The 19,241-nt window shown below is 36.7% G+C and overlaps 1 protein-coding gene across 2 annotated transcripts in view; it reads right to left on the bottom strand.

Annotated features, from left to right (window-relative positions):
• Positions 1–19,241, bottom strand: part of Rbcn-3A (Rabconnectin-3A) — a 732,274-nt gene that overhangs the window by 56,014 nt on the left and 657,019 nt on the right. For both annotated transcript variants that reach the window (XM_067136957.2, XM_067136958.2), the window contains 2 exons: positions 4,564–4,624; positions 3,111–3,319 (listed from right to left, as the gene is read on the bottom strand). In XM_067136957.2, the coding sequence (XP_066993058.2) occupies positions 3,111–3,319; positions 4,564–4,624 (270 nt within the window). The remainder of the gene's footprint in view (positions 1–3,110; positions 3,320–4,563; positions 4,625–19,241) is intronic.

Here is a 19,241-nt window from a genome sequence, read left to right as displayed (position 1 = left end):
TACCAGGTGGTCAAATACTGTCTTTATCTTGTATATTTTGGGAGGAATTTGTCTATTATATGCTTCATTGTTAGATAAATGTAAAAAATTGTGGAGGAAAAAAATCTCTTCTGTCAACAGCTCATAGAAAATAGGCGTAGTTAACAAGCGATTGCGAGAAATATAATGTCCTGATTTAGGTTTCTGTACAATCCCCTGTGGTAGCAGTATGCCCATAAGAAACTTTATCTCGTCCTTATTTTTTGTGACCCAGTCTTGATTTAGACTACTTTATTTTATCTTACTAAATTGGGTTTTATGTGCGATCTTCTGCTGGGCATCAAGATTTCTCTGCTCAGCTATGTCCTGGCACATCTAGTCATCACAAAATAATTAAAATACTTTGCTCGGTTTTGTTTTTCCCGAAAAAACTTCCTTTATACCATGATGGAATTCTGAATCAAAGCAGGACCTTCTTTGTTCATTTTCAGTCTAAGCTGACGAAGAAATTGCACTGGTTGGAATATTATCTGTATTATTGTCACTACTATCACTGTCACGATCACTACTTGAACTGGAATCGAATACGTGTTACCTCTTTTGTGACTGCTGCACATTCACATCAGCTGGGCCCGAACCCTGTACACTCAAGCCTACAGTACTTGTTCCAGGTAAATTCCCACTATTTACGAATTCCCCTTTGGCAAAACTTACTTCACTAAGATCACTATCCTCCCCACTGAATTACAACATTTCGTTTATCATGGCCCATAAATATCCTCCTCTAATGGTGGGGGCCGGTAATTCCTTTTAGACATTTTAGCGGAAAAAATGTAAGAAAAAGAATTGAATAGAACCCTAGTCTCTGCAGTATGGAAGAAAATAATGAATTGCGGCTGTAATTTGGAACATGCGTGTGATAATAAATGTTGTGTAACTCGTGGTAAACACACACTCCAGTCATAAAGGAAAAACTCAAGAGAGAGGATAATAAATTAGGTCACAGTTCTAATGTGTCATAAGGTAGGTCTGTTTAACATCAATCTCCAGAAATCCTTTCTACAGATATATTATTGTATCCAAGGGATGATTAGACGATGAACTAAAGCTTCAGCGTGAGGCTGTTAGTCGTTCTTGCCTGGTTGTAAGTTGCGTTCTTTATGATTCAACTCGTGGATGACGCATTGGTATTGGGAGAACATAGTTGAAAAAATTCACATCAGAGGGCAAACTCATCCAAAATATGCTTCTGGAAAAGACATAAACCTTTGCAGGCAGGTAACTGAAAAAAAAAAAAAAAAAAAAAAAAAAAATAGAATTTACGGATATATCCGCATTCTCCAATGAGTAAGTGACTTGTAGCTGGGGATCTCGCCACATTGCCCACCGAATGGGTTAAGTAGTAATAAACTAATTCTACTGATCCTTTTATAATACAATTATTTTAACTGTATATTCATTATTTGTCTAAGACAATTCTTATGAAATACACTGATAATTTTTATTATTCTCCAGTAACAGATGTGAGAAATTTTAAAAGAATAAATTAGCATCAAAAGAGAAAACCTTAAAATAACCTATATATACAAAACACATTAAAAAGTCCCATGTATCAAAAAAGTGGATGAAAACTTAGTCTAACAATTATGATACCATCAGGGCAAAACAAATTTGTGAGTCATCAGCCATTCTGGAGGACATGGACACACTCAAATTCACATTCAAGGGTAATGCTTAAAATAATGTACAAATCTATAGAACCCTGCATTCCAGAGGGACGACTAAGCAAAGCTCACCGAATGAAGTGAAGGGAACTGCTACCTTCCTTTCATCCACAATAGCACAGACTTAAATGGACAAATTGTCCCCACTATTACAACCCGAGGTGTAACAAAATTCCCTGCACTTGTGGCAAGGCATACATTGGCCATACATGCTGGTCCGTTAGTACTCGCGTCAAGAAACACCAACAAAATATCCGTCTCAACCAGCCAGACAAGTCAGCAATAGCTGAACATGCCCTATCGTCGGGTCATGATGTCGTGTACCAAGATGTCGGAGATCTAACCCACACGAAACACTACAGGAAGAATTGGAAATATGTAAAAATCCGGATAATTTCAATAGGGACGAGCTATCAATTAAGTAATATACGGTAGCCAGCTATTTAGGATTGATGTAGTTCTCCTCCTTGTCTTTTCACTATTATTTCATTTTGGTGCTTTATAAATTCGTACTCTCTTCATCACTAGATGGTTCATTCTAGAGTATGTATCATATTTTCATAACCTGTGTACACTTGTTACTGTATTGTTCTTACTTCTTTTCACTCCAGTGTCTTCAATCTTGTTGTATTACACCCTTTTTCTTTGTCCCCACCCCCACCTGCCTAACTCACTCATTTCTCTCCTTTTTTCTGATACGTACTTTTCTTTCCATCCTCAGCTCTATTCTATACTTCTATCCTTGTCAGTCTTTGGTTGCACTTTATTTTTTTGAGTTATTTTATCATTTTATTTATTTTTCTACCACACTGATCTTTGATTTATCTGATGACCTTTCTGTTTAGTTCATAACGCACATTTGGACAAAATACATCTTTATTAGAGCTAAGATGGCGTCATCACTTCCTACTCAGAAGGCTGGCGCACCGTGAGCCATATGGTGACGAACGAGAGTACCACTTACAACACACCAATGGTAAAGTCTTCTTAAATTCAAATTGTCATTATTAGAGAAGTCTTCCTCGTGAACAGATGAGATTTTCTTCTGAAGATGTGGAGCAAACTTCTCTGAAAAATATACAGAATTTCACCTTGTTTTCTTGCCATGGCAAATGCCCAAAACGTATATTATCATGTCTATAATTACGGGCCATGAAAGCATCAATCTAAATATTTTGAATTCTACTTTGCATATAATACAGAATACATTTATCAAGTGATTTTGCAACTTATGATAAAATATTCAATAATACCTACGTTTTATTGAGAAAACTTGTCACATAGTGAAGAATGATGATATAGAATTTTCTGTTGCAACGTTCAATCTAAACATACTTGGCTTTCCCAACTCCCTTACGAAACGCACAGCAAGGTGGTCCTACACTAAGACTTACTAAGAATACTCACAAAGAATGGTACGCTGGAACCATGACTGAATGCTGCCTGCCAAAGACTGAGATTGCCATCTCCATCAGCCACTCCAAACTTATTTCCATGTTCACTAAAGCGTACTCGTGTCACTTTTGCAAACGTTCCAGGAGGTCGAGGTGTTGCTACAGCATTAACTTGGTTCCATTCCCACAACTGTACAGAGCCATCTTGTGAACCTGTTAGATCTATTAATTAAAAATAACAGTGCTTTAATAACCAGATAAATAAAAATGGACTCAAAAAAGTTACAATACAATATATCTTTCTGAATGTTATAAAGGCTTTTTCCTAGAGGATGAAATACGGAGTAAGTATGAATAGTCACAGTAGCTTGCAAGTAAAAAATCTCTTAACAGTTTCAAAATTCTTTTATGACTTAGAGTAAACTAAAATATTTTAATGGATTGTTCGAATGACAGAATTCTAAGTTCATTTGTCACACTTGCTCACACAGGCAACATTCTTCTATATTCCATGTCTTTTTACTTCTTATCTTATACACAGAATCTAACCAGCCTTCATTCAAGTTCAGCAGAGTCCACCTGAAACTAAGCTACACCAGAATGGCTAAGTTTACAAATCAACTCCTTGTACTGCCCTTGCTCTAATTCAATTCAATCTCTTGCACTGATCACCACCATCCCAAGACAAAACAAAGCCAAGTATATTGCCTAGTTTGTATGGTTTGGGCAAAGCAATCTAGTATATTATCCTGAAGGTGACAAATGACATTACTATGGAATAATGATGCTGTCAGTTAGCAACTGGTTTTCTGTTTCCACGGAAGTGGTGATTCTGGTCAAGGTCAGAGACATTTAAAAGAGTGATTATGTAAATACAACAGGACTGTATTATTAGGTATCAGCATATTAAGGAACTCTTGTGGGACAAAATTATGACACTCCTGTGCCTACTAAGACTGTTAAGAGTTAAAATGGTAAACAAATAACATTTGTCTTAGTACAGAATCAAGGCAGAAATACTTTCTACGTTAATGCTATCTTTCCATAATGAGCATATTTAGGGATAGTGTGACTGCAGTTGAAGCACTGGTTAGATAGCTGTTGATCATACCAGAATTTTCTGGCCAAATTTGATTTTAATTGTAATTAAGAGTTTAACCAGAGAAAGACATACAGGTTCCAAGTCTTAAAAGGAGGAGGATATCCTGGTTAGATGACATCAAATAATGCACAATGATTCACAGTACCCAATATTCCATTGGTATTGTATTGATAAGCATTTAACACAGTGATTTTAATAATTTTCAGTAATGACCCTGGGGAAATGGAGGTAGGGAATGATTCCTATATATAAGGGAATGAATGCAATGGAGAGATTAGCAGCACGTGTCACATGTGCCACCTCATACAAGTATGTATACAGTATAACAGGCAGTATTAATTTTAACCAATACATTAGAACTTACACATGGAGAGAATAGGATGTGAGCACAGTCTCCTGATACCATCCACTTTATGTTTCAGGATCTGAAAAATAAAATAAAAAATACTTTACAGGCAGCTTGTAACAAACTTCCTTGATGGCTGCTATAATTACAACAAGCAAATAAGCAAACAATTAAAAACAAGCACTCAGACTACTTAGGAAAAGACACCTACAAAGAGCACACTAAAAAATAAAACTATCAGTGTCACACTCATGTACATATTATAGGTGGTGCAAACACGTTATTTCTCAAATAAAGTTAACAAAAAATGTCCAGTACAATTTAGGCCAGTGTCTTCACCTTGTGTGAAAGTAAGACAAAATATATATTTTAGACTATGGTTAATGGGATAAATATGGAAGTTAAAACTCCACTTGATCTTCAAAAATAAGACGAGGAAGATAAGTGAGGACTTTGTTTCACTTGGCCGAGTCAACTAGTTGGTAGTTGCCTGAAAAGTAGGGAAGAAGACAAAAATACTTGCAACTATTACTATTACCTCTGTTTTACCCATCAGGTAGATAATGCCTTAAATATCAAACCTTTCAGTTTACTGTAGCTATTGGTGTGTGCAGGCATCTATTTCTTGGAAATATTCTGTGCTGATTTTTGTACAGTTGATAAAATTGTGAACATCCTTATACTACATTATTTATTAAATATATTCCATTTAAAATAAATGGAAAAACTCGTTAGAACAACCCAGGAAAATGGGATTGAGGCAACAGTCAAGTTCATCCATCAGGAGAATATGTTTTTATCTTTTATACGAGAGGTGTAAATAAAGTAGTGGCAATATTGATAGAACGCAATATCTAATGAACTAACAAGTATAACTGCATTATATTCCTTCAATGCAGCCACCTGCAAATTTCGGGAAGCTGTTGGAGACCATTGGCAAGGCGTTCTCTGTTGAGGACAGCGGCAGAGCGCCTTACTACGTGGAGTACGGATGCCACGTCAGGAAATCAGTGGCTTCGGAAGGGTTTCTTCAACTCTTAAAGCAGATCGAAGTCACAAGGACTCGTGTCTGGTGAGTATGGAGGGTGTTCCGAGACCTCCTAATGCCATTGTTGCAATAAGAGCTGGACATTGTTTACGACATGACGTGCGTTGTCATGCAACATGATAGGGTGATCGTCTTGCAATAAACATGGGCGTTTGCGCCGCACAGCCAAATGCAGATGTCGCCCCAGAAATCTGCAACAGTAGTCAATGTTGACGGTTTGACTCTCGGGCACAGCATGTGTAAGAATAACACCATTTTGTTGTATGCCACAATCAGCATAAGCTTCACCCGACAGGATTCCTATAAAAATTTCTGTGGGCATGGCGAACGTGGGCGGCGCCATTCATTCGATTGACGCTTTACTTCAGGCTCGTAGGCTCATGCCCAAGTCTCATCAATGGCGATAATATGCTGCAGAAATGAGTCTCCTTCGTTGCTGTATTTGTCCAGGTGGATGCCAGCCGTTGTCACCGATGCCATTTATGTACGTCGGTGAGTTGATGTGGAACCCAATGGGACGCAATTTTCATCATGTTAAGACATTTTGTCAGTATGTGCCACACCATTTGATGACTGAGACCAACATCTATGAATAATTCCCGGAGAGTCCATTGATGATCTACGGAAATGAGACCACTCACTATATCCATCTGATCATGAGGAATGGACGGCTGACCTCTGTGGTGCAAATCCGCAGTCTCATTCCGACCTGCAATAAAAGTCTTGACCCATCGTGCAACCGTCCTGTATGGTAACGTATTCTCGCCACAGGCTTCACGTAATCCTCGATAACATTCTGATGCATTTTTGCCACAGGCAACCTCAATTTTAATCAACAAACGCTGATCACCCTTTGAAAACAGGCTTTAGAGCGGTGTAATTGACACTTCAACGCCACACAGCAACAACACTCCCAACTGAATGCCCGTCAAATGCACACTACACATTGACAACATCACCACCTGACCACTCCCATATCGTATTTGCGCATGCCCAATCTCCTGCGAGCGTCTGAACTACGTTACCGCTACTTTTCTTACAGCCGTCATACATTTTATCTTTTAATAATCTTTAATCTTTTTTATCATATTAAAGAAGAAAATACTCTCAAAAATTAATGAAAAAAGAAACAAATGACCAGCAGCTGGAAAATAACATTACAAAATGGGATTCACAGGAAAGACTTCAAAATAACGTAAAACTGCAGACGCATTTTGTTTAAAATTTCAATTAGCAGCCATTTAGAAAAAAATAGGTCTACTTTTATTGAACTACCATTATTTAAATATTCCACTCTACATAATAACCTATAATCTAATAATCTTTCCATCCTTTAACATCTGTACATTTTGACATATTCTCTCAAGAAAAAAAAAGCTATTTGTTTGGGGTGTCGACAGATGTGGATCTTTTGCCCATACTGGCACCATATTGTATGAACCTGCATGTAATTGGAATGGTAGTAGTGTGGAATGTTGTGTGTGAGGAAAGGAAGATTAAGGACGTCCCCAGGCCAGGGATATTAATCATTACAATTTAAAAACCCTGACCCGGCCGGGAATCGAATCCGGGGCCACCGGGTGACAGGCAGACGTGTTGCCCCCCTATACTGCGGGGTCGGGCACATATTCTCTTACAGAAGGGAATTAAGTTTGGGAAGTCCTACAATATGAAATAAGCAGTTTCATTAATCCTTCAAAACTCATCAGAATATAAAAAAATATCATTTACTTTTCATGATAGGATAGTAAAACTGAGTAATATTTCTCTCTGAGAGTTTGATCAACAATGCTACCTACTTCATCACATACACAGTCACAATTTGCTTTACGTCAGACCAACATAGTTAAGTCTAGGGCTAGGAGTGGGAAGGAAGCAACTGTGGCCTTATTTAAGGTACAGCCCCAGCATCTCCCTGGTGTGAAAATGGGAAACAATGGAAAACCATACTCAGAGCTGCCGACAGCAGGATTCGAACCAACTATCTCCCAAATGCAAGCTGAGAGCTATGTGCCTCAAACTGCTCAGGCATTCATTGCATCTGTAGAAGGTATACAACAAAAAGTCGTCATGAGCTATTTTCTATATTTTATACTTTAGGCCTCTTCTTAAGCAGCACCTCCTTATGAAATTTTTAGGACAACTCATAACTAAAATCTTACTCGACCTTATTATGAACTGAATATTACCAAGTTTCATTATAATCCACCCATCCACTTTCCTGAGATGCTGTAACTGACACAGACAAACGGAACTCAACATAGTCCATTACAATGATGTCAGTGTCCTTGTCAGAACGCAATATTAACTGACTGGAATGTAGCAGCTAGAAGCAATGCAATTTCTTCCATTTTTCATTAAGTGTGTACACTCCTCATTCCTATCAACACCTCAGAGCTGGAATACTGGGACAAATCAGTGTGTCACGTACTAGTAGTTATCAGAACGTGTATGAACCTGAAGAATGGCACGCTAAGAAAGAAAGTTACCCATCTCCCCAATTACTTGCCACCAATATTCTCGCAGGCTGCTTTGCTCAGGAGACAAGTGGCATCAGAAGAAACTTTAAGTACACCACAACAAATAATAGTCACTGTAATATTATTGCTGATCAATTTTATGGGCTTTCAATATTGTAGGCCTTCACATTTAGTTTTCTTCTGACTCTGTGATATTAGGGCATCAAGTCCTCCTTCCTCCTTTCATGTTTCCCTCTTGTCTTATTCTTCAAGCAATCGTTCCTTTATGAACTTCTCATTCTGATAATCATCATCACAATTTTCCTTAGTCAATATTGCGCCGTGGTGGGGGTGTGATAGGCATCATTCAATTGTAATTAAGTATGGAGGAATATATATTTCATTTTCAGAAGCAAGAAAATCGTACTTTATGTATTGTAAGTACGAGCCAGGCAGAAGGTGTTGTGAAACCTACCACAAACCGATGTCTCCACTAAGATTAAGAAACACAATGGCCAGCAGAATTAAAATTCTCAGAAATGGTGACGAAGGGGAAAGAGAGAGGCGAGAGTTGTTGACAAGTTAGTGGAAAGATTCATCGCCGCGAGCAAAATTTGTAGTGGCAACCCCGCAAGAGCCGTGTGCAAAATTCCTAGAAAAGACGTCAAGGGAGCTCCAAGTTACTACCAGGAGCTGAGCGCATGGTTGGCACTTGAAGAAAAAAATATGAAACTTCTCTGTCCCGCACTAGCTTGGACCAATCGTTAAATTTGCAGGCCAGGAAGCAGGCACGACAACTTCGTATTGTAAGAAGAACTAGCAACATTAACTCCACGGATTAAATTTATAGAAGGAAGCGAGTTATAAATTCGGGATAAGGTGAAATTTAGAAGCCTAACCATATAATAAAAGTTATTAACTAAGGGAGATTGATTGGCGTAATTCTGAGAATTCATGGATGCTATCCGTTGATTGGCTGCAGGCAAGAGACGCTACAATACGGCGCGAAATCCCAGGCCAGGATACAAGAGCTAAATTCGCAATTGTATCAATTACCAGCGAATGATATTAGTTGAGAATTGGCATGGAGCCTTTGAGAACATAATTACATCATTGGATCCCATATTTAAGCCACTGGAAGAGCCAAAAATAGTCGTATGAGGATATCGGAGTTGCGCGTCGTAAGATGACTTCTTATGAACTTGGAGGAGAGGGGAGACGAATATAAATATAGGGTCGGGGAGACGGACTTGCTTACTTCTGATAATGTGTTTGAGCTGTTACCATGCCAGGGGTGCGTAACTTACTTGTGAATATTTTCCGTGCTGTTACTACACCAGGGAGCATGTGTGTATTTACTCGTGGAGTAGTGTTCGAAGTGTTAGAATGTTACGTAGCACAGTGATTCGTGACGTGATATAATTCATATTACAGTCTTAAACAGTCTACTAGCAGGAAGAGTTCCAATATTTACATAACTAATTAAATTAAAACCTACGGATAGGAGTGTGAGATTCTACAAAAAGAAATTAGGAAGTACGTGGCGTGAGAACGATCACGGGTGTTCGACGTATTTCATCCAGTTAACAGTCAATCATCAACTGATACCTGGTCAGCTGCGCGAACGTGTGACGGGAAATCGAGTGCACGTCTGGGCCATTGTAAAGGGGATCCCGAGGTATCCCATGTTCCTAGTGTCCGGGAAAGGAACGAAGAATGTATATTTACATTAAGTGGGCTAGGTAAAAGGCCAGAAATGTAAAGTTTCAGTTCAATATTAGGGTGTGTAAAATTGTTAAAATATTAAAAAATTAAAACTTGAAATTTAATATGTGTAAATCTGAAAGGTGCATTGGATTACTTCTTCAAGCTGGCATGAAAACCAGTAGGATGCAGTGCTAAACTGGACGGGGCCTGTGCTCCTCGTCCGGTTTAGCAAACTAGAGGCTGAGATGAGTAGCCCTTAATATATTTGTAGATTGCTATCATTAGCGGGAAGAAATCATATTCTTTCATTATGGTAACTTGATTGTGAAACGAACCATTTCCGGCTCGTACATATTCAAAAATAGATAGACAAAGGGACAAATTAACATGTACATAATTAGATCAAGCACTCATCATAATTTTGATTATTTAATAGAGTAGAGTAGGGTGGACTTGTTTATTCAAGTGCTTGAATTGTTTGAATTTATATGGAGCACGTTTCACATAAAGATAAGATTAATATTCATTCTAGAAGTGCTCAACTGTGGTTTTCAGTTATTGGAAACTTTATAGATATGAAGGCATGTTGTAAGATTTTCCGGAAGTAGAGGGTTGCCAAGTGACTTTAATGGGTGTGGGACGGAATGAAGTCCATTGAATTGTCTGTAAATATTGATGATTATTTGTGCCGCAAAGTTTCGCCAGTGGACAGAAATAATAATAATCAGTAGAAGTGTCGGAGTAATAAATTAATATGGGTAATGTGTAAATGCGTGTTTAATAATAATGCTTTGTGAATAAAGGCATGGGTCTAATTTGATAGAACGATTGCAAAATTAAAGTAATTAAAATGTGGAGATAACATGTGGAGTGAATATTTTAATTCGGGCAGTAAATCCGATTTTAGCACTAATGGTTGATTTAACGGTTTTTTTTGGACTCCATAATAATCATAAATAAATTTGTAGAAACGATAGAAGCACTTGTATAAGATGGTCACGCTATGTTGGAAGCCCAGAGTGATTTGAGCCAAAAGTTGAGGTCGGAAGTCGTGTGGGACAGAAATCCGGCATGAGATGAAAGTGAATTGTACTGATGTTGATGAAGAAATAAATGGATCTTAAGGTTGACATTGAGGTCGTATGCCGAGATCGGTGTTATGAGTGGCAGAATAGAGTCCATGCACCAAGGGTTAATTAATTAAATGTTTTGAAGAGTCCCAGTGGAATAAATGGACGTCAAAATGAAAAGGAAGGAATAATTTAGCACTTGCAGAGATTGAAGGTATTTGCCCAACTGCGAGGTGTTATGGGATTTGAGATTTGTCTTAGGAGGACATGGTCTCCATGAACTAACGACAGTACGAAAATAAGGTTGCGGGTTCGAATACCGTTATTATGTCCCAACCGATATGAAATCGGATCTTGGTGGTTCATATTTGGGAGTTAACATATGTGACTAAGTTCTAAAAATTGAAAGTAAAATAAAATTTTTTTCGAAATAATAATAATAATAATAATAATAATAATAATAATAATAATAATAATAATAATATTCCAAGTAAATCATGTCTTAATTGATTAGGTGCCAAACTAGACCAGAATTATAAAAGAGGTTATGCTTTAAACCTAATAATAGTGGACTGCTGTGTAACAAGAAAAATTAATTTATAATAATAATAATAATAATAATAATAATAATAATAATAATAATAATAATAATAATAATAATAATAATAATAATTTGAAGCGGCAGAAGAAGAAGAATTTATTTTTTTACATTTCTGAACATAATAATGATGGTGGGAGTTGAAATGAAAATATTGACATTCTCAAACTACTATAATAATAATAATAATAATAATAATAATAATAATAATGATAATAATATTTGAAGAATCAGAAGAAGAAGAACCTACTTTTTTAAAATTTCAGATGATGATAAGAGTGAGAAGTTGAAATATTAGAACGAGGATGATTACGGGTTATGATAATCATGATCTCCACTATTAATGATAATAATAATAATAATAATAACAATAATAATAATTTTTATTTTTTATTATTATTATTTCGGATGATGATGATGAATGATACTAGGGAAGTCAGCTGGCGAAGTAACGTAATAATGTCAAGTTGATGTAAATAATAAGTTAATATTTGTAATATGAAGGCAAATCCCTACATCTGGGCAATTAGGTTAGAGTCTCTTTGTCGTTTCCTTCAGTTAACGATCAGCATATCTTGGTTAGGAACCCGGAGAGAGTTTGTAGTGTCCCAGGTTGGTCTCATCTCAATAAAAGTGGAGGACATGGGTCATGTGATCACGCCCACTTGGCCAACAGGTAATTGGTCCATGACCATAAATGGTCATTGTGTTAACGAGGGTAAATCTGATACCTTCAGATATCAACGGTTCCACCACCCAAATGGATGGGTGGTCAAAAATGTCAAATATTGTGTAAAAAAAAAAAAAAAAAAAAAATCAGGAATAATTTGCCAATACCGGCAAATTAAGGATCAACAGATTTTGGTTGTGTGTAAAAAATTATTCTGTTTTACTTAAATAAAATGCTCTTTTAGCATTTGCAAGGAAACAGTTCCAGGTTCTTGTTCTTGTAGATAGTAAACCCTTGGTGACCGTTTAAATATCCGTCCCCATTCCTAGGACGGAGCCTTCATAATTTCCCTTTGATCTGATTTTTAATATATTTTGTGTGTTTTATAATGAGCCTTAATGATTAGTGTGTCCCATTCAACCCTGTAGTACTGATTGGATGGCACCCATACATTTAGTTTGAGATCTTATATCTCTATATTAAATTTTATTGTTTATTAGTTGCGATAGATTCGGACCGTAACACTCCTTGAGATAAATGCTGGTTGGGACTCAGGCTTTGAGCGGGTACAATATGGACTGATGACCCCGTGGTTTTCACCTTAAGACTATCACAGCAAATACCATCACCATCACCAGTTAACGTGATTGAACAATAGCGATGCTCGGTGTTAATACACACTAAGCAACGAAAGTCTAAATTCATGAATTTTGTTATCATAGTTGGTACAGTAAAGCTGTGTAAGACATAAATGATCAGAAATGTTATTCTCCATAACTTTTAAAAATGTATTATTTATCAATAGGATCACTAATAACATAGATATTTGAGAATTAAATGTTAGAGCTTCCCCTAAAACTACCATTTAACTCAGCATGAATAAAAAGGTTAATAGCCTAATGTGTAGCACCTTATTCCCCGACTTTACATACCAATTTTCATTAAATTCTGTTCATCCACTTCCTCGTGATGCGCGTACATATGTAGAGACAGAGATTACAAATTTTAAAATTGTATTTCCTTCTTACTGTGGGTAAGACCGATACAGAATTACCATCACTTTTAATTGCGAGCAATGTACAGTCAAAACTCTTATTTTATATGTTTATTCATTTGTATATATCCTTAATGAACACATGTGATGGGACTTATGGCAGGCATCTTACAACATACGTAACTTATTGTTAGCCTTACTTGAGTTAAAATGTACATTATGGAAGTTTTATGGAGAGGAATTGATTCTGTTCTACCAAAGATGGCAACAGAACACTAATATGTATAGAAAACTTCTAAACTTAAGAAAATTGCTGGACTTTTAGGCACTGATATTAATTTTTTTTACAATTGGCTTTACATCACACTGACACAGATAGGTCTTATGGCGACAATGGCACAGGAATGTGCTGGGTGCGGGAAGGAAGCAGTTGTGGCCTTAATTAAAGTACAGCCCCAGCATTTGCCTGGTGTGAAAATGGGAAACCACGGAAAACCATCTTCAGGACTGCCGACAGTGGGGTTCGAACCCAATATCTCCCGAATGCAAGCTCACAGCTGCATCCTCCTAACTGCGTGGCCAACTTGCTCAGTGCACTGATATTAAAAAAATATTTACAATATACACTATGAAGTTCTTGTAATTGACCCACTTTGTTTTAATGTAAGTTCTCGCCTCAAACTTCAGTTTCTGCATATAATATGAAGATATTCCAATCAGACAAGTCTATCTCACCCATTTTTTTTTAATCCATAGGAAACTGTTCAATACTCATCCCTTAGTACATAATTATCTGATTAATTGTATTACATGCTATTTGCTGATGTTTTCACAAGTCCATTATGGCTAATAATGTAATGTCAGTTTTTTTTTTTTTCTTACATACTGCAGAGGAGATTGCACACTTCTCACAATGACAAAGTCAATCACTCTATTTATACAACTGGACATTATCTCACTGTTGTATTTGTTCTATGACACATGGCCAAGCTGATACTAATATTAAATAATGACAGTCCCATTTTTTGGCAAAATGTTCCACTGTCCCAGAATTTTTATTGGGAACGCTCAAATATCCCGATTTTTTGCGATTGTGCTTGGCCAATATATTTTACGCTACATTGTTTCGTCTCGTCGTTTACTGTGCAGGTATATACACCAAGGAGCACCACTTGTACAACTTGCTGAATGTTCTTTCCCCTTTTCTTTTAATGTTTTGTGTTACTGGTAACACTGTTGCATTTTCAGTTGTATTTTGACCAGTTTTGTTCTTATGGTAACTGTTGAGTTTAGTTTTTAGATCTATGAAATTAACGGGTGAGTTGGCCGTGAGGTTAGGAGCGCACAGCTGTGAGCTCACATCCGGGACATAGTGGGTTCGAACTCCACTGTCAGCAGCCCTGAAGATGGTTTTCCGTGGTTTCCCATTTTCACACCAGGCAAATGCTGGGGCTGTACATTAAGGCCACGGCCGCTTCCTACCCATTCCTAGGCCTTTCCTATCCCATCATCACCATAAGACCTATCTGTGTCGGTGCGACGTAAAGCAACTAGCAAAAAAGATCTATGAAAATGTTTCAACATGCCAAAGCAGAGGTGTAATTTTAACAACATAATGCACACTGTGAAAATCAAAATTTGATATTGGCATGGTGGATGGTCTGACAATGTGAATCATATTAAAATAAAGAAACATTGCATGAATGTTCAAATGAAAAGTGTGATGATGATGATGATGATGATGATGATGATGATGCTTGTTGTTTAAAGGGGCCTAACATCTAGGGCATCGGCCCCTAATGGTGCGAAATGAGACAAAATGAAATGACAAATTAAAAGACCAAAAACATCCACTGACCACAATTCAAAGCATAAGGATGAAGAATGAATGGATGGATGGATATGAATTTAAGATGATCAGTGGAACTGACCCACAGTACCTCACATGCACAGAAGCGGCTTAGAACAATAGTATTACTGACCAAGGGACTGCTTCTATAGCACAATACTGAATCAATGATACTTGTAGTTGAAAGGGGTCCAAAATCCAAGACAGCGGCCCCTCATAATGGTACTTATTGCTAGGAAAGTAGAACCATGGTATTTATCATGTTGCGGTACTAATTAAGAGTAGCGTAGACTCATGGTATTCCACACATTATGGTACCACTCACAGGTAATGAAATTCGCACATGTATTACAGGCCTACGCTGTTTTGCACATTGCAGCACCATTTACAGGCAACGCAAACCTATGGTGTTCATCACAGAAGGGTACTAACCACAGGGACTCCTACTATCCCATGGTGTTCCTCATATAGTGGGTACTAATCATAGGCAAGCCAGAACCATGGGTTCCCTCATCCCATGGTGTCGCTCATATAGTGCTACTGATCACAGGTACTGTAAAAGCTGTCGCGCTCTCGTTTGCTACCAATCACAAACCTATTTAGTACCCAACAGTGGTACTACGTGCAAGTAAAAGTGACCCATGGTGTTCCCCGCGTGGTGGTACTAATCACAAGTAGTTTCATGGTTCTAATTTGATCATCCCTTGGTCACCCCTTTTAGTCGCCTCTTACAACAGGCGGGGGTAACTGGTGAATTCTTCGTCTGCATCCCCCACCCACAGGGGGTAATGAAAAGTGTAAATAAAAGGAAGAGTGACTATCTAACCTTAAAAACGGTGACTGAAATGGACAGGCAGTTGGCAGCACAAGAAGCTACTTTTACATACCACAGCGCAATGCATAACCATAGTTTTAAGTCAATGGATTGCACCACGATAGTTGTTAGAAAAACTATTCAATCCGAAATTCATGTATGATCATACAAAATGTAATGCAATCATTTCTATTCAGTTTAGCAGGTTTTAAATGAATTGAGAAGTGCTTGATTCATTTCAATGTTTGATACATCTAATCATCTGGATTTGAAATTTGTTTCTCTCCTTGTAAGATATTTTCATCCTGAAAATGTTATCATGGTGAAACTGCTCGAACTGATTACTTTATCTGGAGAAACTTCAGATTTACTTAAGAATTATGTGCTGGAGGTTTTAAAGAAATATGAACTTGAAAAGGTAATTGAAATTTCTCCCGATAATACTAATACCAATTTTGGTGTTAAACAGAAGGGAAAAACAATTTGTTCTATAAATGGCAACAAAACACAATGAATCGTCTATACTATGCACGGCTTTACTTCTAAATTGACGTTTTGCAGAACAAATGAGCATCACCTTACCTCTGTTGTCAGTGTGCTACTACACGAGAACAGCTGTTGCAATAAACAGTCCTCATAAAATGTAATACAATTCTCAGAAAAGCTAATGAATCGGGATTGAAAAATTCACAAAAACTACACTAACAACATCCGATACTAAAGAGAGAATACATTATTAAGAATAAAAGAGAATGAGGAAATAACACATCACCTCATTGCTAATGGCTGGCATGGGAAGGAGGTTATGGCCTAAAAGGGAAACCCTCCACTGATCTGACAGTCACTTTCTTGCCACTCATCTTTCCCGAACTACACTGAGACATGCTAAACTTGCACAAACTAAGTACACCTAGCAATACACAGGCATAAATAAAACTAAAGCAATTGTTATTGTTGCTTGCTTGTTGTTTAAAGGGGCCTAACATTGAAGTTCATCGGCCACTACAGTTATTTTTATACAATGAACTATTAACCTTGTATTGTACTCACTTATGCTATGCTAAACTGTACACTACGCTATACTGTATTACATAAGAGAGATAAAGACTAATAAAAAAACCCTAATTACTGAAGAAAAATGCAAAAGATCATGAACCCTAATGAATATCAAACATGCTGAGTGAGATAGGTTAACTATGTGATGAATGTAAATATTAGAGTTGGCAACTAGGTTTCGAGATCGCACTCTGCCGATATAATAGAGTTGGCAACTATGTTTCGAGATCACACTCTGCCGATATAAGTCGATATGCATGGCAGCTCGGGATTGGTTGGATGTCTATGTTTCAGCGCATAACCATCAGACAGAGCCAAAATTGAACAAAATATCAATTTAGAAGTAAAGCAGTGCAGAGTATAATAGGTGTTGGCTGTCCTGTACATGTGGTGCACAATTCTTTACAAACTGGTTCAGATGGCTTGCCTATTGACTGTCTTATATTACGAATAAAATCTACCAGCAATTCCACATATATACAGTAAGGCTTGAATCTCTCAAATCATTCTGTATTTTCACTGAAACTGAATACAAAACTGTGCTTATTTATTTATTTTATTTTATTTATTTATTTATTATCCATGAAAAATCCCTACTTTGGCTAGCATATTAGGGCTGTAGGTTATAACTAGTTAGCTTAAATAGTACAAACATATACTACAAAATTTTTGAAGTGAGTGATTACACATACAAATTAATTAAAATGGGAGAAAAGGAAAACTATTCTTAAATTCTTAAACTGCATAAACTTAAAAAATTCATTTAAACAACAGATCTTGTGAAATATCCTAAAAATAGGTTTGACTAACATTACTGTAGAACAATTTAAGTGTTGTTCCAAAATATAGCACAGCCAGACTAGCGGACTATCCTTATTACCAGCACTGGAAAGAATTGTAGAAATATTTCCAGCTTTTAAATCTTTTTTTCTGTCCATCGATAAGTGTCCTGACATCCTCAAACAATTCTTTGAGAACCTTCTTTGTATTACTCCTCTACATTTTTCTTGTTAGTCAGTTAAAACCTTTCACCACAACAATTAAATGTATTGAGAAACAGGAAATCACAGTAGTAGAAGGCTATCAAGAAATAGACAAGTTATTAAACAAATTACAATGCAGAAAGTCTGAAAGGTTCCTTACTAATGTTGTATATGATGAACTAAGAAAGCTGGAAGATGAGGGGGAAATTACTTTAGAAAAATTTCACACTTATGCTGACATTATCTATGACACTTGCAGTAAGTATATTAATGAAAGATTTTTACCATTTCTCACAACTTTTGAAGCATTTGATTGGGTAATTTTTGAAAATGAATGGTTGACATGGAAGAATATTGAGGATTGTTGTACTTTTGTTAAAAGTCTTGTACCAAGTTTTTCGGCTGATGAAGATAAACTGTTTGATGAATTTTCATCCATACAGAACTACTTAAAAAGTGAAACTGAGAGCAGTGAAAAGTGGTGTAAAATGATTGCCTATTTCAATAGTAAAAACATTAACATTAAGAACTTGTAATCAAAACTGACTTTCAACCTATTAGGTCGTGTTACGTACATGTAGTACGTGTTGAAGAGATGTTAAGTACGAGTCGGAGTATGCTGTACGCCCATGCTACTGATGCTTATAAATGTTCTTGCATATGGAAAACTTTATATAGTAATGATTTCAGCTCCTTGGTGATGCAAGAGTCTAAAGGATCAGTAGTGAACCTGTTAATGATGGTACAGGTGTTGGTGGAAAGTAATTTATTTTTCAACAAATAACTCTGTATACTAAATCATCATCATATTAGTCTTTTCCCACAGTTATAAGGGAAAAGCACACTTATGTGGATTAATCCTAGTTTTATGGAGATGTCCTTTCTGGCCCCTATGTGGAGGGATGTATTCACTACTGTATATCTATGTGGTGGTTGCTAGTGCGATGTGTTGTATGTAGAGTTAGAGGAATTAATGAGACATGGTTAAAATCCCCAGCCTGACCAGGAATCAAGCCTGGGGCCCTATGAATCAAAAGCCACTATGCTGACCATTCAGTGAAGGTTTCAGATAAATAATGATGTACATTTTATCTTCATTTTACTTCTTGCTCAAAGGAAAGGATCATACTGATTATTACTAGATATATTCAATTCCAAGAAAATAATAAATTCTATGCAGTATATTGCTACGGATACATGATCACATCTACTAAAGGCCTTGGATGTATCTAAATAGGAAAATCGTGGGTACATAAAACAATGATGAAAGTAATATAACAGCATATGGCATGTTAACATAAATAACTGAATGACATAACAGTTAATATTTTTGAAATCCACATTAATCGTATTAATAAGTACACACCACTTTAACTCAAAAAGTTACAGTGAAATCTGTGGTATAATTTAAGATATTCACTTCAATTGTTGAAAGTATAATTTCTAGC

This window comes from Anabrus simplex, chromosome 1, assembly GCF_040414725.1.
Source record: "Anabrus simplex isolate iqAnaSimp1 chromosome 1, ASM4041472v1, whole genome shotgun sequence".
Lineage (NCBI taxonomy): Eukaryota > Metazoa > Arthropoda > Insecta > Orthoptera > Tettigoniidae > Anabrus > Anabrus simplex.
The sequence above is the reverse complement of the archived record's forward strand: the minus strand, read 5'-3'. Positions and strand labels throughout refer to the sequence as shown.